At 33.7% G+C, this 26,583-nt stretch overlaps 1 protein-coding gene across 4 annotated transcripts in view; it reads right to left on the bottom strand.

Annotated features, from left to right (window-relative positions):
• Window positions 1-16,948, bottom strand: part of LOC143066938 (serine/threonine-protein kinase PAK 2-like) — a 43,386-nt gene extending 26,438 nt beyond the window's left edge. Inside the window, exons 1-2 of one of the 4 annotated variants that reach the window (XM_076239807.1) lie at window positions 16,796-16,948; window positions 1,621-1,706 (exon numbers count right to left, since the gene is read on the bottom strand). In XM_076239807.1, the coding sequence (XP_076095922.1) occupies window positions 1,621-1,682 (62 nt within the window). In that variant the 5' untranslated portion in view covers window positions 1,683-1,706; window positions 16,796-16,948. Of the gene's footprint in view, window positions 1-1,620; window positions 1,707-6,162; window positions 6,446-12,546; window positions 12,719-12,845; window positions 13,035-16,795 lie in introns of those variants that run through there. The other 3 variants (XM_076239809.1, XM_076239811.1, XM_076239808.1) reach the window with 3 other exon arrangements.
• Window positions 16,949-26,583: the final 9,635 nt, after the last annotated feature.

Here is a 26,583-nt window from a genome sequence, read left to right as displayed (position 1 = left end):
TATCTGTCAGAAATAGTTATTTCTTACCCAGCATGAATCAATTAGCTTTTCTCTGTGTAATATTTAAATGTTGCTGAGCTGTATGCATTTGAGGAATCAATAATGAAGGAACAGTAGACCTGTCAATCACTGTATTGAATTCTATATGAATCACTGCAGGTCTAAACAATTCACAATTAGGATTTACTTTTCTTATGCTCAAGTCTTGTAAGAAACTCATTAAGAAATGTTTTGTTATTAAACTTGATTTCTTGTAAAATAATGTATGCAAGTGAACTTAATTTTACTGTGAAACAACAAATACAGGGATCAGATGAATCATTGTATAAAGTTGCCATAAAAAATCCTACCTATTTGAAATTGAATATATAGTGACAGATGTCAAAATGGGCACCCTCCTTTTGTAAGCATACCTATTAACCAGACAAAATATCTTAAGCCAGGTAACTTTGCCACTTATACTGCCTCATCCATATTCACTTACATATTTTTTTTCTTTAAAAAGAAGAGGTGACATCTTTTGTCTTTTCATATCTCTTTCAACTGTCTTGCCTCTTATCCAGTGTTTGTACAAAACCAATATTGCAAGTTAAATAGAATTCTAAGCAAAGAAACATGAAAGTTTAGCTAAGAGCCATTATATTTATCATCAGTGTAAATCTATACCCATTAGATCATATAAATTATTCAACTAAACAGTCATATTTAAAAATAAACATCTTGCACAGATCTTGTTTTCTCACTGATTAATTCATACAAACCAAGAAATGTGACAATGCAATTTTAGGGATAAAACAGTACAACTTAGTTTTCCCATTTAAATGTGTAAAAGAAGCATTGAGTTTTATTGAATTTTACATCCTTTTTTACAATACAGAACTGTTGTATTGATGTATATACTACATTTACTTTTATCCATCGTAGGGCTATTGTAGGAAATAATTTTTTATGAATGAATCTTAACCATCCTGAATAAAATGCACTCAGTTTATGGATTTTGATTGTCAGTGACTATTTACATTATGATTGGTCATGTTTCCTGTCCTGCCGTTTTATGTTCCTGTGTATTAAGTAAAGTATTCACATGTGTTTAAATTGATCAGACTTTGTGTAAACATTACATTATCAGATCGGCTGACTTTTACCTTGTCAAAAAAGCAAGGTGGGCTCGGTCTTTTCAGGTGTAAATCTATTCTAACATTCATCTAATCACCAATTTAAATAAAACTTAAAGGTTCATTGACAAATTTAGGTTAGATATATTGATAAAGGCTTTGCTGAATACCTTCCAGTATTATTATTATGAATTTTAAATCAGCTGACATGACAAATGTTTATTCTTATGTAACGAAGTAGAATTAAAGGTAGCCTTCCTATTTTAACATTATTTTGTACTTAAAACAAAAAGATATTACACCTATTTATGTCTTTACAAATGTAATTGTGTTTTATGACTGATTGAATGACTGGCAAATTATTATCATTGATAATTACAGTCATTTAATATTTGGTGGTATTATTTTAACATTTAAAACAGTGCTCTGTATATAACCAAAGACAACTTCTCAATAAAATATGTAAATCTAGAAACCAGTATGGAGGAGTTGTGACTAATATTACCTTGTGCTTGTATGCCTGACAGGAGGGGCTGGCGGTTTCTCCCCCTCCTCAAAGTCCGACATTCTGTATGATTGTCACCCGGGATTCTGAAATTATAAAATTTGTCATTAAAACTCAAAAGTTTATTTTAGTTGAAAGTTTTATCAACATGGTGATATACATTATTAAATATAAATTGACATTTCCAAACAATAGACACTCCCTTGAGAGTACATATATGATGCATTAGGATTATATCCTATATACAGTCTTATGCAATGAGCAATTACTCTGTTATTACTGTATTATGTTATAGACACTCCCTTGACAATATAACCAAGCCAATACTCCATTTAGTAGTAAAATAAGGGATAATCAACATGTAACACTTATCTAATTTTAAATACTAGATTTGAATATAACAAATTCAATTTGAATTTTGATTTTCATCTTTTTGAAGAATCTAAATACAAAAATATTTCATTTCTTCAAATGACCATTAATTGTACACAACAAATTAGAACACATCTTAGCTAAAGATATTGTATCACAGCTGAAAATGTATGTTCTCAATTTATGATACGTTGATAATACCATCTTCCTTATCCAGGGTCATGACTTATCATCAGATTGTACTTATATCCATGTACAATAACAGGAGCAGGAAAGGTTGCCCTTCCTGGGTCATGACTTATCATCAGATTGTACTTATATCCATGTACAATTACAGGAGCAGGAAAGGTTGCCCATCCTGGGTCATGACTTATCATCAGATTGTACTTATATCCATGTACAATAACAGGAGCAGGAAAGGTTACCCATCCTGGGTCATGACTTATCATCAGATTGTACTTATATCCATGTACAATTACAGGAGCAGGAAAGGTTGCCCTTCCTGGGTCATGACTTATCATCAGATTGTACTTATATCCATGTACAATTACAGGAGCAGGAAAGGTTGCCCATCCTGGGTCATGACTTATCATCAGATTGTACTTATATCCATGTACAATTACAGGAGCAGGAAAGGTTGCCCATCCTGGGTCATGACTTATCATCAGATTGTACTTATATCCATGTACAATTACAGGAGCAGGAAAGGTTGCCCTTCCTGGGTCATGACTTATCATCAGATTGTACTTATATCCATGTACAATTACAAGAGCAGGAAAGGTTGCCCTTCCTGGGTCATGACTTATCATCAGATTGTACTTATATCCATGTACAATTACAGGAGCAGGAAAGGTTGCCCGTCTTGGGTCATGATTTATCATCAGATTGTACTTATATCCATGTACAATTACAGGAGCAGGAAAGGTTGCCCTTCCTGGGTCATGACTTATCATCAGATTGTACTTATATCCATGTACAATTACAGGAGCAGGAAAGGTTGCCCATCCTGGGTCATGACTTATCATCAGATTGTACTTACATCCATGTACAATTACAGGAGCAGTAAAGGTTGCCCTTCCTGGGTCATGACTTATCATCAGATTGTACTTATATCCATGTACAATTACAGGAGCAGGAAAGGTTGCCCATCCTAGGTCATGACTTATCATCAGATTGTACTTATATCCATGTACAATTACAGGAGCAGGAAAGGTTACCCGTCCTGGGTCATGACTTATCATCAGATTGTACTTATATCCATGTACAATTACAGGAGCAGGAAAGGTTACCCTTCCTCGGTCATGACTTATCAGATTGTACTTATATCCATGTACAATAACAGGAGCAGGAAAGGTTACCCGTCCTGGGTCATGACTTATCATCAGATTGTACTTATATCCATGTACAATTACAGGAGCAGGAAAGGTTACCCGTCCTGGGTCATGACTTATCATCAGATTGTACTTATATCCATGTACAATTACAGGAGCAGGAAAGGTTACCCGTCCTGGGTCATGACTTACCATCAGATTGTACTTATATCCATGTACAATTACAGAAGCAGGAAAGGTTACCCTTCCTCGGTCATGACTTATCATCAGATTGTACTTATATCCATGTACAATTACAGGAGCAGGAAAGGTTACCCGTCCTGGGTCATGACTTATCATCAGATTGTACTTATATCCATGTACAATTACAGGAGCAGGAAAGGTTGCCCTTCCTGGGTCATGACTTATCATCAGATTGTACTTATATCCATGTACAATTACAGGAGCAGGAAAGGTTACACGTCCTGGGTCATGACTTATCATCAGATTGCAAATATGCAAATATTCTGTAATTTAAATAGGACTACATGAGTGAACTTTGGAGTTCAGAGCTCAACTGTCATGTAAATAGGTCTACATATGTGGACCTCAAAGTCCAGAGCTCAAAAAGAGTAATCTGTTCCTTGACCATTTATCTTGAGAAGTATAAGCCAATACTAAATCTTATTTTAAGATAAGTTACATGTTGTATTATATTTATAAATCTTCCTGGGGTACTCCAATGAAGATAAGCAGCACAGATTTCTGGCAATCAAGTTAGTGTTATTTCATTGACATTCTGAATTTATAATAAAATTCTAGAGTAATACACCAAAAATATGTAGGAAATCTGCAATGTTGGTAAATACAATGCATTTGATTATTCTGTATAATATTTTTTGTAGGATAAAACTGGCAGATTGTCAAACTTTATTGAATCTGTTTTATAACTGGATATCAATATTCATTTAGCTGTAATACAAGGAGGTTTTTAGGAGAAAGCAACTCTGATAGATTTAAAATGTGAGCATTAAACCACTATAAATATCTAGTTAATGGAGAAACATGATGGCTTGGCACCATACTGCTTAACAATTAATTGGTTATCCTGTATAGACTGCTATTTATATTACTGTTGTTTAGATGTTCTGTGTAATTGAGCTTTACTAATTATAATGTAGTTGCTTAGAAATTTTAAGTATTTGTTTTAGAGTGGGACAACACATCTGAGCTTCTATATTATTCAAATAGCATTTATAGAATAAGAACAGAACAGAATAAGAATATACAATCAAGGGGCCTTGATGGGCAGCGTACATCATGATTTGTAACAGAAAAATATTTATTTTAAATATTGAAATGAGACATTAAAATGTTCAGACAGATGTTACTATCACCATTCTATTTAAAACACATCCATTTAATTCTAGGCAGGACCAGAACCATAAAATTATTACAATTATCATTGTTATTACATACATTAATGTACATTTCCTCTAACATCCTCTATGATACTAAGTTGCACACTTAACTGCTTTAAAACACATCTATCAGTTTATTCTTTATGATACTAAGTTGTCCTATAAAACATCAAAGGAGTTGTGATTTTACAAAGGGAGGTAACTTCTTGTGTTTTATTCAAGGGGAGATAATTTAATTGGATATCACTGCATCTTGTTTGCACACAATTTTTATCAAAACAATAAGAACAATCTTAATTAAAATAAAAATTTTATTTCTTGAAAGGATTTATCTAAATCATTTGTTTAAATTGAGACAATTAAGCACTGCAGTATACTAGAACATGTAAGGAAGCCAGGAAGTATTATTGTCAACAAAGGGTTTCTTGTAAAAAAATCTCAATTTTAGTAATGAATATTGCACATAATATCTACCATGTCTAGTCTATGTGTTTCCATTCCGAATTTATCTACTAATTGTTTTTCTTTAAATTCTCATTAAACACTGTGTGAAAAGAAAATAGAAATTTTGTTCAAAAATTATTTTTATCCAAAATAAATGAATATTATAAGTCATATATAGGAACATGTCTTTTTATCATAATAAAGTATTTAGGGTAATATCCACTACACTGAACCAATAGTTATCAAAGGTACCAGGATTATAATTTAGTACGCCAGACGCGCGTTTCGTCTACATAAGACTCATCAGTGACGCTCATATCAAATTATTTATAAAGCCAAACAAGTACAAAGTTGAAGAGCATTGAGGATCCAAAATTCCAAAAAGTTGTGCCAAATACGGCTAAGGTAATCTATGCCTTGGATAAGAAAATCCTTAGTTTTTCGAAAAATTCAAACTTTTGTAAACAGGAAATTTATAAAAATGACCACATTATTGATATTCATGTCAACACCGAAGTGTTAACTACTGGGCTGGTGATACCCTCGGGGACGAAACGTCCACCAGCAGTGGCATCGACCCAGTGGTGTAAATAGTTATCAAAGGTGAAGAAAAGAAAATGCAAAAATTACATCTGTGTGCTAAATTGACAATGTCATTCCACAACCCTTCCTGTCTTATTTAAATAGATAACGGTCAGTTGTTGGTGTGTCCATAGTCTAACTAGGGATACTCTTTAGTCAACCCCATGTTATAATAACTTGCACAATATGATAGCTCTTAGCAAGTTCAGGTCTTCAGGGATACACAACATTGTTTACAGAAGTCTGGGTGTTAATTTGTATGATTCAACATTACATTGTAGAGTCAATATTTACATTCAGTTAATAACAAGTCTAACATCCTACAATACAGTTGATCATTGTTTACACCTGATCAACTTATAGCATGTATACTTAAACAATCATAAAATTATATGTACATCAAAATAACATACCTAATAAAAAGTCCTAATCAAACTATATAACACAATTCTTATTTACTAAATCCCAAATATAAGAATAATTCTACAGTAAAACAATCCTTAAAGTCAGACACATGAACTAGTGTACTGCACACACACACACACACATATTTTTGTAATAAGAGTTAAGATTAAATCAGATGAGTTTTAACATTCCAGTGCAGATAGCTAGTAATGTTACACTTGAGTGGAATATATCTCAGTACATTGATTTTACTTATAGCTAATGTATTCATAAACAATATCTACACAAAATTAGTCATCTAATTGAGACAGGACCCCCTTGGTACTGATATCAAACAGTATGATTCAATGATGGTCAACAGCTTTGTCCTTGTGATTCATTGACCAATATTTTCCACAACAGAAGAATGCAGATATTTTTGTGTATCCTATTATATTTTTTTGACTTTGACTTTAGTCTGAGTCAGTACCTAAACAGATTATAGTGGGATTACTAATCAATGAAACTGATAAGTCTCTACTCTACTTAGTGGCAGTATTAATACAGAGTTACAACTTAAAATTCTCAATCAATCTAAAACCTGATGTACAAATCTGACAGTTCTTTTGTAACATAAGAATAAAAGATAATTTGAGGTATGTGTCAGTGAGACAGTAACCTAACAACACAAAATTGTCTAGAGATCAACATAGGGTGTTTTACAGTAGACATCCATCTCTAATCCCAAAGTCTGGACAAGTTGTAAATCAATGTCACTTATAATAAAAGGTAGATGATACAATGGAGCAACGAAAAATTAAAAAGTCCTGAGAAAAATAATTCAATGTGAAAGTGAGCAACATGTATAATTAATTTATCTTTGAAGCAGATATATTTCATAACAGTCAACAAAATCATGATCATTGAGATGACTTCTATCATGCAGAAAATGTGTAATTCCAAGAATGCTTATCGAGGCAGAAAATATCTGTTTTCAAATATTTCAATAAATTTCCCATCCAGGCACTTATTAGCATTATTGAATGCAGTTCTATAGAACACAAAATCCATTATTTTTATGGGCAGTAAAATTATGTAATAATTGATTGTTATGTTTCTTAACCATTTCATCCTTTATTTATTGCACATTTCATTTGCAAACTAATCATTGGGGGGGATGCATAGTGATATACTGTGTGATATTCTACATCAGTTTCTATATCAGTATTAATCATTCCTAATGTCCAATCAAAGCTGGTTTGGTGGTGGTCTTTGATTGGACTATGACTTACACCTTTCTAAGTCTAGAAGGTGTTTGGTCCCCTGGACTATGACTTACACCTTTCTAAGTCTAGAAGGTGTTTGGTCCAGTAATGTCCAATCAAAGCTGGTTTGGTGGTGGTCTTTTACTGGACTATGACTTACACCTTTCTAAGTCTAGAAGGTGTTTGGTCCAGTAATGTCCAATCAAAGCTGGTTTGGTGGTGGTCTTTTACTGGACTATGACTTACACCTTTATAAGTCTAGAAGGTGTTTGGTCCAGTAATGTCCAATCAAAGCTGGTTTGGTGGTGGTCTTTGACTGGACTATGACTTACACCTTTCTAAGTCTAGAAGGTGTTTGGTCCCCTGGACTATGACTTACACCTTTCTAAGTCTAGAAGGTGTTTGGTCCAGTAATGTCCAATCAAAGCTGGTTTGGTGGTGGTCTTTTACTGGACTATGACTTACACCTTTCTAAGTCTAGAAGGTGTTTGGTCCAGTAATGTCCAATCAAAGCTGGTTTGGTGGTGGTCTTTTACTGGACTATGACTTACACCTTTATAAGTCTAGAAGGTGTTTGGTCCAGTAATGTCCAATCAAAGCTGGTTTGGTGGTGGTCTTTTACTGGACTATGACTTACACCTTTCTAAGTCTAGAAGGTGTTTGGTCTAGTAATGTCCAATCAAAGCTGGTTTGGTGGTGGTCTATCACTGGACTATGACTTACACCTTTCTAAGTCTAGAAGGTGTTTGGTCCAGTAATGTCCAATCAAAGCTGGTTTGGTGTTGGTCTTTCACTGGACTATGACTTACACCTTTCTAAGTCTAGAAGGTGTTTGGTATTGGTCTTTCACTGGACTATGACTTACACCTTTTTAAGTCTAATACCATTCTAAGTCTAGAAGGTGTTTGGTCCAGTAAAACCTCAGCATTTTGGGACAAATTCATTATATATAATATGAATTAGACTTTTTTAAATGTTGTTCTATAAATCATATCATTTTTCAAATATAACAATGTACTAATTGAATGAAAATTCAGACATATATATAAAGAACAAATAATTAGATTAATCTTGGCCAAATTAAGACTAAAATCAGGTTTCATCTAGGGTCAAGGTCAGACTGTGAGTCAGCCAGTATTTAAATCAATGTACTTAAAGAAATTTCAAGGTCTACATGTACATAATATATTTTATTGGTTAAAACCAGTTGGAAACATGAAAATTCCTTGTCCAAACTGACCAGTTTCGTGGTATGTTTAATGTTCAAAGTGTTCTGATTTAGGATTTTACTTTGGATTTTGACTTAACTTATATTTAATTTCTTGAATATGACTGGAAACTATTGGAAAAGAAGGATGTATGATGAGATTGAGTCACAGAAGGAAAACCCAGCCACACAGCTGTCATTATGGACAGATCTCCATCGGATTACAAAGACAGCCTACATCTTTACATACACAACTAAATTCAATCAGCAGGAAATTCTCCTCATGCATATGTTTTTGCAAAAATAATGAAATAAAATGTATACACATTTCTTTTTGTATTTCTGATATTAACTTAGGAGTTTCAAACTCATATTTTTAAAAGGTCCAATATACCCCAACAGTTCTAGAAGAAGGATATATTAAAAATCCTTTGAATAGAATAAAATACTTTGCTGAGCTAATAGCAGCCTAATACGACCACAGAGGTCTAACCATGAACAGTTGGGGCATATTTGGACACAATATTCAAGCTTGATACTGTCAGAATTTGGATTGTGATCAAATTTTTGACATAATATAAATTTCTGACACAAACTAGATGTGGTCAAATTAAAGATCTTACAAATCTATTGCGCAATATTGTGCAATTGAACAGTTCTTCTTTCTTCTTGAACCTTTTCAAAAATTTGAAATTTGAAAAATTTTGAGAAAAACAAGAATGTGTCCACAGTACACGGATGCCCCACTCGCACTATCATTTTCTATGTTTAAAGGACTGTGAAATTGGAATAAATTCTCTAATTTGGCATTAAAATTAGAATGATCTTATCAAAGGGAACATGTATACTAAGTTTCAAGTTGATTGGACTTCTACTTTATCAAAAACTACCTTGACCAAAAACTTTAACCTGAAATTTGCACTATCATTTTCTATGTTCAGTGAACTGTAAAATTGGGGTCAAAACTCTAATTTGGCATTTAAATTAGAAAGATCATATCATAGGGCACATGTATACTAAGTTTCAAGTTGATTGGACTTCAACTTCATCAAAAACTACCTTGACCAAAAACTTTAACCTGAAGCCAAAAACTTTAACCTGAAATTTGCACTATCATTTTCTATGTTCAGTGAACCATAAAATTGGGGTCAAAACTCTAATTTGGCATTTAAATTAGAAAGATCATATCATAGGGCACATGTATACTAAGTTTCAAGTTGATTGGACTTCAACTTCATCAAAAACTACCTTGACCAAAAACTTTAACCTGAAGCCAAAAACTTTAACCTGAAATTTGCACTATCATTTTCTATGTTCAGTGAACCGTAAAATTGGGGTCAAAACTCTAATTTGGCATTTAAATTAGAAAGATCATATCATAGGGCACATGTATACTAAGTTTCAAGTTGATTGGACTTCAACTTCATCAAAAACTACCTTGACCAAAAACTTTAACCTGAAATTTGCACTATCATTTTCTATGTTCAGTGAACCGTAAAATTGGGGTCAAAACTCTAATTTGGCATTTAAATTAGAAAGATCATATCATAGGGCACATGTATACTAAGTTTCAAGTTGATTGGACTTCAACTTCATCAAAAACTACCTTGACCAAAAACTTTAACCTGAAGCCAAAAACTTTAACCTGAAATTTGCACTATCATTTTCTATGTTCAGTGAACCGTAAAATTGGGGTCAAAACTCTAATTTGGCATTTAAATTAGAAAGATCATATCATAGGGCACATGTATACTAAGTTTCAAGTTGATTGGACTTCAACTTCATCAAAAACTACCTTGACCAAAAACTTTAACCTGAAATTTGCACTATCATTTTCTATGTTCAGTGAACCGTAAAATTGGGGTCAAAACTCTAATTTGGCATTTAAATTAGAAAGATCATATCATAGGGCACATGTATACTAAGTTTCAAGTTGATTGGACTTCAACTTCATCAAAAACTACCTCGACCAAAAACTTTAACCTGAAGCGGGACAGACGGACGGACGGACGGACGAACAGACGCACAGACCAGAAAACATAATGCCCCTCTACTATCGTAGATGGGGCATAAAAATATGAACACCTCAAGATCAGAAAAAAAAAAGCCCAAACTTTTTTGAATCCCTCCTTGGACCAATTACCTCCGAAATCAATCCCAGCCTTTCCTTTGTAGTATGGAACCCTGTAGGACAATTTCAGAGAGATCCATTCCTTTGAACACAAGTCATAGTCTTGAAACTAGGAAAAAAAAATTTGGACCTTTTTTGACCCCTTGTTCCTGCATGTTTGGGGAAATTACCCCAAAACTCATTCCCAGATTTCCCTTTGTGATATGGAACCTTGTGGTACAATGTCAGAGAGATCCATACACTCACGCACAAGTTCTAGTCCAGAAACTACAACAAAATATTTTTGGCCTTTTTTTGGTCCTTAATTCCTAAATTGTTGGCACCACATATTACCCCAAATATGTATCCAACCTTCTACTTGGTGTATTAATCATTGTGGTATAATTTCAGAGCAATCAAAATACTTCTTTTTCTTTTCCTGAAAAATGCTTGTTTTGGGCCCTTTTTAGATCCCTAATTCCTAAACGTTCAGAACCATGGCATCCACAAAATCAATCCCAACCTTCCTTTTGTGGTATTGAACCTTCTCAAAAAGTATCATAGAGATCCATTTACTTTAACTAAAGTTATTGTCCAGAAACCAAATGTGTCTTCAGACAATGACGATGTCATACTATATATAAAAACATGACAATGAAATTTGAATTAAAACAAATTTTATAGAATACATGAACTTCAAATTGCGTTTTTACAGATGTTTTAATGTATCCATGATCCAGTAAAGTTTGAGTTTGTATGCTACAACAGATGCTTCATGTTAATAACGTGACGGTACCCAAATTGCACCTATTTTGACAGTTTTTTAAACTACGTTTTTTTATGATCAAGACAAACATTTCCATTTTGTGTTTATTTTGTAGCTATATCCTTCTTTATTATATAGGTACACCAATAAGATTTTCAATCCATATAAAATCATTGAAAAATTAGTCTGAGCTGACATCCAAACCATCGATGATTCTGAAATGAGGAGTACCCAAATTGCATCTATGCTTATATTTGCATCGTCAAAAGGCAAAAGGCAAATAACAGAGCTTTTGTTTAATTTCTTCAAATATTTTGAACAATTGGATATTTGTCCATGCTTACTCTTCGTTTTTTTAAGAAATGGATACTTGTAACATATTGTATTTGCTAATTTTAAAAAGATGAAGTTTTGATGACGTCGCATGGCAACATTTCCATACATTTTTCTTTTTCAGTAAACACTTCATCTGTTGATAAATACCAAGGATTTGTATAGTACAAATCCTTGTAAATACTGAGAAACGTTTTGAAAATATCTAAATATGTCTACCTATGTTGAAAGACGTGCATAGTATCGAATCATAAAAATACAAATTGTTTAGCTTCTAGGAAATCTTGTAAGATTTTCCTTGCAACTTTTGCTAAATATGTGCAATTTGGGTACCTTTACGTTATACATTTTGTGTATATACATGTGCCATCTGGTACAAACTCTGACAAGTGAAGGATAAACAAGGATTACATACTGTACACATGTTTAACTACCCTCATATTGTAACTACTGTAAACACACATATATTTTCATGACTTTTCTGAGTAGAAAATTTAACATGAATATAAATAGTCATTTAATAATATCATGCAATAATAATCTTTATTTACCAAAGTCATAAGAACTATAGGGATACAACATACAAACTACACAATAGCACTCAATTATAATGATTAAAAGAAATAATTGATGTAAAAAAACTTGACTTTGTAAAACCCTGTTGAAATTGAGAAATTCTAAAACTGCTTTTATATTTCTAACATTAGTATATCAAAATAGTAAAAACTTTACCAGGCTTTCCCTATAAAATGCCTTTATCTTATGCTATTCCATGATCCTTCACATTTGTTGAAACTAAGAATTTATTTGGCACGTCCTTATCTGAACTGTAATAAAACAACTTATTGAACTCTAAATACAATTCTAAGCAATCATACTTTAAAATAAATTCCAGTGAATTATCCAGTCAAACTTAGAAGATGAGACATCTATGTAAACAAACATGAGCAGTTACATCTGATAGTATATATATCATGTATATAGACTCACATTTCTTTATCACTCTTTTACAAACAAATTAAGTTACCTACCTCTAATCAAATTATAAACTAGTTAAAAATCCAAACACATTTATAAATTCAATATATACAAATGATTCTACAGTCCACAGTGATTGTAATACACAGGTAATGGTACAGGTGGTCATTGTTTACAGTGTAATAATACTGTGCAGTGTATGAGTCATCTTATTGATGAGCTTTATGTTATCAAGAATTGATCTTTCAGGAATCTGTAAGGCCAATAATTCACAATTCTTTGTTTCTCTCCGGAATCTGTAAGGCCAATATCTCACAATTCTTTGTTTCTCTCCAAAATCTGTAGGGCCAGTAACTCACAATTCTTTGTTTCTCTCCATTATCTGTTAGGCCAGTAACTCACATTTCTTCGTTTCTCTCCAAAATCTGTAAGGCCAGTAACTCACAATTGTTTGTTTCTCTCAGCAATCTGCATGGCCATTAGCTCACAATTCTTTGTTTCTTTCTGGAATCTGTAAGGCCAGTAACTCACAATTCTTTGTTTCTCTAATAGATATGTAAGGACAATAACTCACAATTCTTTGTTTCTGTCCCAAATCTGTTAGGCAAGTAACTCACAATTCTTTGTTTCTCTCAGGAATCTGTAATGCCAGTAACTCACAATTCTTTGTTTCTCTAATAAATATGTGAGGACAATAACTCACAATTCTTTGTTTCTCTCCAAAATCTGTAAGGCCAATAACTCACAATTCTTTGTTTCTCTCAGCTATCTGTAAGGACAATAATTCATAATTCTTTGTTTCTCTCAGAAATCTGTAAGGCCAATAACTCACAATTCTTTGTTTCTCTCAAGAATCTGTAAGGCCAATAACTCACAATTCTTTGTTTCTCTCAGGAATCTGTAAGGACAATAATTCATAATTCTTTGTTTCTCTCAGAAATCTGTAAGGCCAATAACTCACAATTCTTTGTTTCTCTCAGGAATCTGTAAAGCCAGTAACTCACAATTCTTTCTTTCTCTCCAAAATCTGTAAGGCCAATAACTCACAATTCTTTGTTTCTCTCAGCAATCTGTAAGGACAATAATTCATAATTCTTTGTTTCTCTCAGAAATCTGTAAGGCCGATAACTCACAATTCTTTGTTTCTCTCAGAAATCTGTAAGGCCAATAACTCACAATTCTTTGTTTCTCTCGGGAATCTGTAAGGACAATAATTCATAATTCTTTGTTTCTCTCAGAAATCTGTAAGGCTGATAACTAACAATTCTTTGTTTCTCTCAGAAATCTGTAAGGCCAATAACTCACAATTCTTTGTTTCTCTCAGGAATCTGTAAGGCAAGTAACTCACAATTCTTTGTTTCTCTCAGGAATCTGTCAGGCCAATAACTCACAATTCTTTGTTTCTCTCAGGAATCTGTAAGGCCAATAACTCACAATTCTTTGTTTCTCTCAGAAATCTGTATGGCCAATAACTCACAATTCTTTGTTTCTCTCAGGAATCTGTAAGGCCAATAACTCACAATTCTTTGTATCTGTAATGCCATTTATTCACAATTTTTTGATTTTAATTAGATAAAGTTAAGCACATCTTATATATTTGCTTCTAGTATTGACCACTTTTATGCCAACCTTGTTCTTCAGTCCAACATCAACCCATACACATGATACATGGGCCTACAAATTTCAGAGGACTTACATGTAACATGGACTACCCATATTTCCAATTTAGTGAAGAAGGCAAACTCAACCTTAGGCTTCCTGAGAAGGAATTTGAAATATTGCCCACAAGAATACAAGAAAACGCATACAAGATAGCATATATCTCACTGGTCAGGTCAACAATGGAGTATGGAGCAATAGTATGGGACCCTGTGAATCTACGAAAATCAACAAGCTTGAAAGAATACAACAGCATACAAGATTTATAACTGAAGACCAGAGATGATGGGCGGCATTCTTGCCAACCTGGAATTACAAGATCTACAGAATGACAGACAAAGCGCTTAAGTCAGAAGCTAATATTTCTGATAAAAGTGGTTGACGGGTTCCTGCTATAGAACAAGACAAATATCTAATTGACTCACATCTTAGAAGAAAAACAATTGTCAAGAAATTTGAAAATTATCGGACAACAAATATTGTGGAAAAGCAAGTTAAGAACAACACAAAGTGTTTTGAATTTCCAACTGCAAAACACCACAATATTCAAATTCATTTTTTTGTAAAAACAGCGATTGAGTGGAACCAAATTGCTGACACTGCAGTGCACACATTGAGGCCACACTTAAAAATATTTGGTTGAAACAGTGTGAAGAAGGTAGGCATTTTCTTTTTTTTTCAACAAAAAGTGTGAAATGTTTTTTAGTCTCCATGCCTTTTTGATAAAAAAAAACACTTTTTCACATTAGGACAATAAAAGATTTTAGGCAGCTATTTTTTTGGATAGGTAGAGTTAGGGCAAAGAAACAATCTTTTTTATGGCCTGAGCTTCAAGACTGCTCTCACACACCGTCAATAAATCCACAGCACACTCTCTCTCTGTACCTTTGTATAAATGCAAGTATTGGTATCCACAACATACTCATACAGATACAGAATTAGTATACAGAAAACATAAGCTCTATGGAGCTTAAATACATCCTTACATTTTATATAATGGGTTTTCATCACAGGCACTGGTCTCAAAATTTTTTTTCTGAGACAAGTGCCTGTGGTTTTCATACTATTTAGAATGATATTGATTCACAATTTACATAGAAAATGCATGAATTGTACAAATTAATATGACGTACCAAAATATATGATCTGACAAAAAGGTCTTACAAGAAAAATAGAATTTGATAAATTATAGAATTCTGCAATTGTACACACTTAACCTTTTCAAATAGGGTTTCTTCATGTTCATGGGTTTCCTAGTCCAAATAATTATGACGTCTTGAAAGGCTATCATAATCTTTTTCTTTGACGCCTTACTTTGACGTCATAACGCCAAACTCATATTTTCAGTTGAACTTGGGAGAGGGAATTTACTGCTTTATTAAATTGTTTAGCTGATTTCTCCTTAAGATGCTTCATTTTAGGAGTATAAAATATATTTTTGAACCAAACTCTGTATATTTTGACGGACCTGAATTTCCGGATAATGTAAAACAAAGGTTCCGGAAATTCGGTCTGTCCAAATTTTACCGAGTTTGGTGTAAAAATTATTTTACAATCTCTTAAAAAGTAATCAGATAAACGTTTTAAAAAATGCAGTCGACATGTTCTCGCCTCGGATGGAATTGTTATCTATATTATTATTTCTGTAGGGATTACTTGGAAATATTTTGCACAAACAAACACATAAAAGGTAAGAATTTTTATATATGCAATTTTTTTAGCCTTCAATGAAAATTTGATGGCTAAATTGGGTCTCAAATTTGAGAATAAAATATGCTCTCAAAGTCCAACCGAAAATGGCGGCTTCAGCATTATGGCGTCGAAGTAAGGCGTCAAAGAAAAAAAATTATAATAGTCTTTGAAGACGTCATAATTATTTGGATTAGGGTTCTCCATTTCTCCAACTTCAAATTTTATGACTTTATGTTCTACACATCTGAATGTGAAAATGTAAGTCATTTGTAAGTTGCAGGGCCAGTTTATGACATCAATTGCAACAGGAGAGAGGCACTAGTAAGTGAGAGTAACAGAAGTCTTAAAGCTCTCAATTGTCTTGGCACACACATTCTATTCCAATCAGATATTGTTCTTTATACAAAGAATTGCTTTTTATATTGCTCCGATTTGCTAGGTGGAATTTTGGTGTATTTCTAATTCAGAATTGATATCTAAATAAGATCCCGTAAGACAGCATCATGGCAAATATTAAATTAGTCTTCTAAGACATCATAACTATTTGGACAAGGGTTATCTTTTTTTACATATATTGATAAACAAAAGACATGTTTGTGTAATGAAAGGATTTAATCACAGTGTGATTGGATTAAGTTAATTGTATGATTACCTGAGCTTCAAATGACGACTAACACTGGCAATGTACCAGCTGAACCACTTTATTACTGTACTCCGGAAAATATTAACAAGTTTTTTAAGTTGACATTTCCTTTTCGTGGTTCGGTACCAGATCACGCAAAGTCCCGTAGGAAACAAGCACCTGTTCGAGATTTCAAGCTAAGTAAGAGTTACTCCTCTTTGTACACTTGTACTACTACTTCTATCAAAAGACACAGATTTTTTGGTTATGGAAATTGGTATAGGTTTTAGGGAACTATATGATTAAATGTCTAGATGCTAGACGCAATGTAAATTAATATGTTTTATAACAATCCCTAATGTAATGATTTTATGGTTCTTCCTGTCTAGAATTTTAAGTGTACATGACTTCCGTTAAACTAAAGAAATTTATGTAGCTCTATCATGATAACATCTATCTGAATTTTTTAGTATTTCATTTCAATCATTTACATTAGGGATTGTTACAAGGTTTCAATTGTTTGACATGATACTACAATTAGTGGAAACATGTTCCATTGTATTATAGTTACACCAAGATATTTTGTTGATGCTAGTAGTATTAAAATATGGTTATTCAGGATGCTTTAACGTTTGAATGGTTTCTTTTTTCTCAGTGTGTGATAAGGTCGTAAACCAATCTTCCTCCCATCTCACAGCCACATTTAGACCCGCTTGTACTTTTGTGAGGGGTCTTTTGTGCAATCTTGTTGACATGTTATTTCATTGCTATATGATGCTATATAATCAGCAAAGAGTCGTAATGTGCTGTGATTGAGGTATTCTTGAAAATCGTTTATGTATATCAAAAACGTTTTTGTGGTTCTGTTATGTTTATTGGTCGTTGAGGTTACTAATAAGTAGGATCTTATTGTAGAAATGCATGGTTTACTGTAGAAAAAGAGTTAGGGAGCTACCATTTGATTTTTATGGGGGGGGGGGGGGGGGGGGGGGGCTAGGATGAAAAAGGACAAGGTACGATAAGCATCAGAGAACGGCCCCCTAATTTCGTTCAAATCAAAAGTGACTTGCCATTAATTATAATACATTATTTTTAAAGTTTAAAACCTATATTTTTGTAAACTCCAATAGATTTTTCAACTTCCGCTGATATGATTCATGCTCTGTTGCTGTAAAGACCTCAGGATTCGCGAAAAGGGCAGAAAAATGGCAGTTTCCAAACCTTTTTCTGCATTTTAAACTATGAGCGCGTACCTACGACCCACGATCATATTTATACCAGACATTCCTTGAACATAAATGTTGATGCAGTTTAAATATTTTAGTGGGTCGTAAGTACGCTCCTAGTTAAAAATTCAAAAAAGTGACAAAAATCGTCGTAGTTTTCATTGAATCATCGAAATTTTTAACCGAACTGCGGACCGGAGATGATTTCCGGTATTTACTGGATCCGACGACGGAAATGTATTCATGCTACGCTATAATAATGGCTAGTTTCTTTAGGACGAAAAATAAACATATTTGAGACAGGAAAACAGGATATTCCTGTATTCATTATTCTTGAATTTAAAGTGACATTTTAGCAGACCGTCGAAATTTGACCCAAAATTAGACGGAACTATGACAAACTTCAGAGAAACTCTGGGAACGTAATTGTGAATGAATATAATAACTGGTTCATACTCAAACAGTGCATATATACGTATTTTGTTTCATAATTGACGAAGTTGTCGCCCTGGAATGTTTTAATCTCCGTTGACACTTTTGTGAAAAGTGCTTTCTTTCACGTCCGCATTTCTACCAAGTATGGCATGCCGAGTTAACATTTTAGACAATCATTTAATATAAATACAGATTGCGAAAATAAACGACAGAACTGTGAATAATAACATACATTGTAATTCATATGACATAAGAAGACACCATGTGACAATTTTAATTAGTAACTGTTAATTGTGTAAGTGTAACAATAATCAAGATTAAACAAAACTATCCAACACTTTTATGATCTAAATTATGTATCTTTAGTTATTTTTTGGTCATGGTGTTGAATTTATTGAACTTATTATTTGTAATTGTCACCCGCCTTCCGTTGTTCTATCTTGACGACAACGCGTGCTACTTCGTATTTCTTGTTTGCAAATCATTCTCTACATATCTTTCCGTTAAAATTTGCATGCATAAAGTATTTGTCCCTGGACGGTCAGAAAACAACATTCAATCAATCATATATCTTCTAAAATAGCAGCACTACATGTATAATGAATTTAAACATATTCAAAAGAATAAAAGCTTCTTTTATTTTTTAATCAGATATTACACGTCAAAGAAAAGAAAATAAGTATTGAATATGAAAGGAATAAAGCGCATCATAATTAAAGATATCTAGCTTGTAAGACGTGTGTTTCGCATACAAAAGACTCATCAGTGACGGTCGAATAAAAAAATGTCAAAAGACCATAAAAGGCCCAAAATTCCGATTTTTTTTGTTGCGAAATACAGCTAATAGAGGTTGTTTATTCCTGAATATATTATCCGTAGTTTTTTCAAACAAAAAGTTTTGTTAACAGTTAATTCATAAAATTGACTATTTCAATAATAATTCATGTTTACACAAAGTGCTAACTTTTGGACATCGTGTTGCTGCATGGGTTGTTTGTTTCATTATTTTTTATTGTGTTATAGCTAAAAAGATTACAGTCCGCAGGAAGACATATTACCCTAACTTGACACTCCGATCCAACTAGTCTTTGTCCTTACCCATTAATGCCAATTGATTAACGGAAATCAGCAAATACCAATTTTTAAGTCTTAGGTTTGACCAGGCCGGTGTCAGAACACACGATATCAGGCGTTTTAATTCATTTATTACATTTATTTAATTGTACAATGAATTAATAAAATGGTGCATACTGTAAGAATCCATCTTATATGAATCCGCTCTTAAACATACACATCCACCCAAAAGAAATAACTTTTTGCAACATATATAGAAATAAGAAGATGTGGTATGAGTGCCAATGATACTACTCTCCTTCCAGGACACAACATGTAAAAAGTAAACAATTATAGGTCAAAGTACGACCTTTAACACAGAGCTTTGGCTTAAACCGACCATCAAGCTATCAAGGACACACAAGTGACTAATGTAGCAATTCAAACAGGAAACCAACGGTTTAATCTTTATGTAAAAAAAACTAGAAACGAAGAACACGTATGAACCACAACAACCACTGAACAGGTTCCTTACTAGTTGCAAACAAACGCAGCATGTGTAAACGTTAAAACAGGCGACAACCTTCACCATAACCCGATCTTATATACTCTTATTAGTAACTTGCATGTCCAATTATAACTGTAGTTCATTTTGATAAACAAATTACAAAAACACAAAAACAAAACGAAAAGATACAAAATGCAAATTAATCACATACATGCATTTTACATGATATTTCACAAATCATTTGACACTGACAGTAAAGTGAAACCATTTTCCGTCATTGCCAGTATCTACATCATAATTACAGATAACACAAATGTTCCATAGATTTAGGAAGATGTGGTGTGAGTGTCAATGATACAACTCTCCATCCAAATAACAATTTATAAAAGTAAACCATTATAGGTCAATGTACGGCCTTTAACACGGGGCCTTGGCTCACACCGAACAACAAGCTATAAAGGACCCCAAAATTGCTACTGTAAAACCATTCAAACCATAGTCCATTTCATCGTGAAAGAAACATCAGTTTCTTCTGTACTCAGTTTTCACTTGTCTTTGTCAATTTTCCCTGGCTTCCAAGATGAAATGAATGGATACATTATGTTAAACATAACTATTCTTTTTCTTTTTTGGAATTTTATTCTCATACACACTTGTCCGGGTCTACACTTATTTAGTTTTTATACATTGACTTGTGATATTTGGCATACAGTGTATATGACTCAGATATCATAACAGTCTAATATCATTATGACATTTACCGTTGATCTCAAGTCCAATTAATTGACCTTTAACTTTCATGGTTAAATGATTGTCCAACCCTTAAACCATATATGTTCTTACAAGCTATGCCATTTTCTTTACTGCTCAATAGGATTAATTTCTTAGGTCAATTAATGCCTCGTTAATAACTCCAAAAATGAGTTATATCCCCCCCTTTTTTACCTTGATAAGTCGTTTCTAAATCACCATAGGTTTTGTACCCATGCAGAGGACACATTCACATTCCAACCCCTACATCATATTAATTCGTAATTGCCTGGATTAGACATTTTATTCCACACAATGTCTGTATGTGGTACAAGTCACGTCTCTTTCATTCCATTAACTGTTAAGTATCTTTAAAAGCTGTGCAATCTCATCTCAAATTATTAAATCCTATATATTCTTGTTTTCATGAAAAGACTTTCACATAGAAACAAAGGTGTTGTAGTGGTCTACAATTTAAAAAAAATGTTTGCTGTTGCTAAGCAAGATGTGGGATTCTATACTCGATATAGAATTCGTCCAAAAAATAATGATAATCTAGATGTTTATATTATAGTGTAACACCGTATTAGGAAGTATATTCCTAAAAAATAAAACAATAAAACTAAGTTCACACTTGTGTTGCTATGCTCAATACGGAATTTGTAAAGAATAAAAAAAGATGTATATGAAAAAATATTAGAATGAAACACCAAATGGAAAGAAAAATCTTCAAACAACTGCTTAAGTCATACTGAGGAGGGGCACGTGACAATTTTTTAACCGTTGCTAGGCAACATTTCTGTTGCCAAGGTTGTTTTTAAGCATATAATAATAAACAATATCAAAGGGTATTTTCATTTGTGACTGCAAGTTCTTCTTGGACAAACAATATTATTTGCAAATATTTAAATTTGTACTGATAAAGCAATTAATATGTGATAATTTTTATTCTTAATAAAAACCGTTGCTAGGCAACCTTCCTATTACCGGAACACAATAAAATCATTTTTTTTCAAGTGTCTACACTATCAACCATCACTGATATCAATATAAACTTATTTGAAGAGGGGGCCAAAAATAGCCCTTATCATACCTTGTCCTTTTGTCCTGCATTTTTTTTAGTTGTAATCTCTGTCCTGCCTTTTTATTTTTCACTCTATTCGGTCCTGCCTTTTTTTTTTTATTTGTTTATCCTGACTTTTTTTACCTAAATTGTCATCCTGCCTCTTTTTTTGCAAAGTGTCTCATCCTGCCTTTTTTTTTTCACTCAAAACTCCTGTCCTGCCTATTTTTTTCAAATTTCATCCTAGCCCCCCCCCCATAAAAATCAAATGGTAGCTCCCTTAGGCAGATTTAGACGTTTGGCGGGAAAGTTAGTGGCCTGGTCGAAGATTATAGGAGTGATCACAAGGGGCTCCCTATGTCCCGTATGAAGAACATTTAGAGAACACCCCTATCCAAAAAGTAGTGAATTCGACCACGGGTATATAAGAGAATGAACACCGGCAATCGAGGCTGTCGGTTGGCTGTCGATGAGCCGTCATAGGTCAACAGAGCGTACGTTGGTTATATTAAGTGCTTATAGGAGCATTAATAATATTCAAAGGTCACTTTGTACCGGGTACAAAGTAAACGTACAAGTTGAAAGGATTGACAAGGCAGGCTGTACCAGCCCGCACTGTCTTGTAGTGACAGACTGTACCAGCCATACTGTCTTTAAGTCACAGACCGTCCCATCTTGGGGACAGGCTGTATTGTATTATATTTGTATATATATAATTGTCCATTGTTACTTTATATCGGTAAAGAGTCAGTGTGTATATTTTAGTTCATTGTGCATAGCATAGATAGTTATAGTTTTTGGTATTGTCAATTTGACGTATTGTTTGTGGACAACTTGAATCCAAGTATTTACTGGAACGTTCGTTTAAGATATTAACGCCTGGTTACACGTTACATATTTGGTGGCTAGCGGTTGGGATTCACTTGAAGTTGTCTATCAAAATACTATTTGATTGATTGATCATCATCTGCCGCTATGAACCCTGCCACCACATCCATATTCTAACCTGTCGCTGTGAACCCTGCCATCACAGTCATATTAAAACCTGTCACTGCGAACGCTGCCACCACAGCCATATTAAAACCTCTCGCTGTGAACATATCAAATGTGAACCCTGCCACCACAGCCATATTATAGTCTGTCGCTGTGAACGCTGCCACCATAGCCATATTATAACCTGTCGCTGTGAACACTGCCACCACAGCCATATTATAACCTGTCGCTGTGACCCTGCCACCACAGCCATATTATAACCTGTCGCTGTGACCCTGCCACCACAGCCATATTATAACCTGTCGCTGTGACCCTGCCACCACAGCCATATTATAACCTGTCGCTGTGACCCTGCCACCACATCCATATTATAACCTGTCGCTGTGACCCTGCCACCACAGCCATATTATAACCTGTCGCTGTGACCCTGCCACCACAGCCATATTATAACCTGTCGCTGTGACCCTGCCACCACAGCCATATTATAACCTGTCGCTGTGAACGCTGCCACCACAGCCATATTAAAACCTGTCACTGCGAACGCTGCCACCACAGCCATATTAAAACCTCTCGCTGTGAACATATCAGATGAGAACACTGCCACCACAGCCATATTATAACCTGTCGCTGTGACCCTGCCACCACAGCCATATTATAACCTGTCGCTGTGAACCCTGACACCACAGCCATATTTTAACCTGTCGCTGTTAGCACATCAGATGTGAACTCTGCCACCACAGTCATATTATAACCTGTTGCTGTGAGCAAATCAAATGTGAGCCCCGTCATCACAGCCATTAGAAAGATCACACAAAACCATGACAAAGCTACACATATCTATAACGTTAAAGATATTTGTGACATTTTAGAATGATTCTAAAGCGGATGTTGAGGACAATGATTAACTAGGATCGAAATCAAACAATTTTAAAACATATAAAAAAGTCAGAAATCAGAACTCCTATTTTAAAAATAAAATAAAATAATGTGACAAATTTAGGGGGGCTACAGGTGCACTTCTTTTAAAACTATATTGGCATTTAATTCATTATATTTACTCTAGTGATATTGTCTTCTTTCTGACAAAAACCTCATAGTTCAACCATCAATGCAAAAGACAACATTCAGAATATGTTAAACGTTGATTTAAACCAGGACTAGAAAAAAGATATAGACCGTTTTCCATGTAGGAATATTTTTGGTTTTTCGTTTTGAATTTTCCTCGGAGTTCAATAATTTTTTTATTTTACCTTTTTAAACGATATATAACGGAAAAGCAATTTTACCATCGGTACAAGGACATCATTCGTAAATATATCTCAAAAGCACAAAAATATCAGTATTCACCTCAGAAGCTAACAAAACCTTTACATAGACTTATTAAGAAGGGATATAGTTACGATACTGTTGTCAGGTCATTAAAGATTGGATATTTTGGCGTTAATATTGATTCGCTTATAGGGTCTTTGCATCGGAACTAAACACATTTATTTAAAAACCAGTTGTTGGCATGACACGGGTTATGTTCTCATATATGTTATGATGGTATGATACTATACCCCTAACGGGAGAGGTTGTGCCTGATATTCATATGACATAATCTTTCTATCAGTTTAATTGAAGTTTCGAGCTGGCATGTCAGTTAACTGCTAGTAGTCTGTTGTTATTTATGTATTATTGTAAATTTGATTATTTTCTTTTGTTACATCTTCTGACATCAGACACGGACCTCTCTTGAACAGAATTTTAATGTGCGTATTTTTATGCGTTTACTTTTCTACATTGGCTAGAGGTATAGGGGGGAGGGTTGAGATCTCATAAACATGTTTAACCCCGCCGCATTTTTGCGCCTGTCCCAAATCAGGAGCCTCTGGCCTTTGTTAGTCTTGTATTATTTTTAATTTTAGTTTCTTATGTATAATTTGGAGTTAAGTACGGCGTTCATTATCACTGAACAAGTATATATGTTTGTTTAGGAGCCAGCTGAAGGACTCCTCCGGGTGCGGGAATTTCTCGCTGCATTGAAGACCTATTGGTGACCTTCTGCTGTTGTCTGTTCTATGGTCGGGTTGTTGTTTCTTTGACACATTCCCCATTTCATTCTCAATTCTATTATACAAATTACATGTCAGAAGAATAATATCAATGGCTTCAGGAAACTTTCAAGATATAAAATACCTTAACGCAATCAGTTTTATCATACTTCATTGTAAATTAAGGTAATATATAGATGTTTTTATCTATTGCAGATTCCAAGATATATACAACAGTCCTCCAGGTACACTGCTACAGTTCTTTGATATCTTTTGGAATGGTAAAGATTAAAGTAACTGTATTAACAACAGTCAACTTTTGGCATAACCTTTTAAGTAGTGTACCGGAAACAAATTATCAGCATAGCACATAGTCTTATTAAATGTTTATGTGCTACTTCATGATCAGTAAGATTTGCTTTGTGTGTGTTTATATGTTCTTGAACTGTTTTACAGGCATTTTGTGCTTTGTATAATTTATATATTATTGTGCTTTATGTGATAGATATATACATTTAAGTGTTGCAGTCCTTTTAAAATTGAGAATGGAAATGGGGAATATTTCACAAAGAGACAACAATCCGACCAAAGAGCAGAAAACATCAGAAGGTCACCAATTGGTCTTCAATACAGCGAGAAAATCCCGCACCTGGCCTCTCAACAATAATGTATACTAGTTCAGCGATAATGAAAATATTGGTATAAATCGTCAATAAAGAACAAGGACTCTATTAAGTAGTTTTCTGGCGATTTGTTCATACTTTACAAGTTCAATTCTACTATGCCTAGTGTCTATCTGTCATATTATAGTTTTCAAGATAAGAGGCAAAATAATAAAAATGAGTAAAAGCCGTCAATAAAGAGCAAGAATTTCAATACGGCGTGAATTGACTTTCTGCTTTCAGACTTATTTGCAGAGGTTGTCTGTTTGCTTTTTTAAGTTTTAGGTCTATCTATTATAGTTTTCAGATATGAGGCAAACACACAAAACAAAATCGCCATTACATGTAAGAAGGGATATTTCAACCATTGTTATTCTACTACCTTGTAATTACGAGTTAAACAAATTCCGTCGTTTGTTTTTCTTTGCCCTGTAATGGTTATTTCATAGTATTTTGTTGAACAAAGAATTATATATGATATACATCTTGTTAATAATTACTTCCGCGTGAGTAGCGATATACCAACTTCACCTGCATATGCTATGGTATATTCTTTCCCCCAACTTATTCGGTATTCAACCTCTGTATTCAACAGCTTGAAGCTGCTACTCAGACTTTGTAAAATGTCACCAGTGTCTGAGCTGAAAGTTGACGAACCAGGGGTATGTCAAAGAATGTTTCGTTTCTTTAAAATTTCATTGGAAGTTACCAATACCTTAATTGTTGATAAATATTCCGTATCAATTTCACAAACAATACATGATGGTCTTGGAGTATAGATTCTGTGTACTGACGTTGTTTATCATCAAAATGAAGTGTTGTATTATATCCTTTTATTTGTCTTTTTGAATATTAATGTTTAGTCTATTTTTTTGTGATATCCATGTGACGTGGCTCTGTAATTATACATCCCGTCATTGTGTCATGGTATATTTTTGTGTTCTTGTCTTTCATTTTTGCTAATTTGCTTTGCCTATATGTCATTTTGTGTTTCTTTGGCAACAACAACAAATGGAAGTTTTTAACGACCTTGACTGGCTATAAAGCCCTTGTACGGTCGGTTGTGTTTCTTTATTACATATTTCTTTGTTTTTA

Source organism: Mytilus galloprovincialis, chromosome 3, assembly GCF_965363235.1.
Source record: "Mytilus galloprovincialis chromosome 3, xbMytGall1.hap1.1, whole genome shotgun sequence".
Classification (NCBI taxonomy): Eukaryota; Metazoa; Mollusca; class Bivalvia; order Mytilida; family Mytilidae; genus Mytilus; species Mytilus galloprovincialis.
Note: the sequence above shows the minus strand (reverse complement) of the source record. Positions and strands in the feature narration are given on the sequence as shown.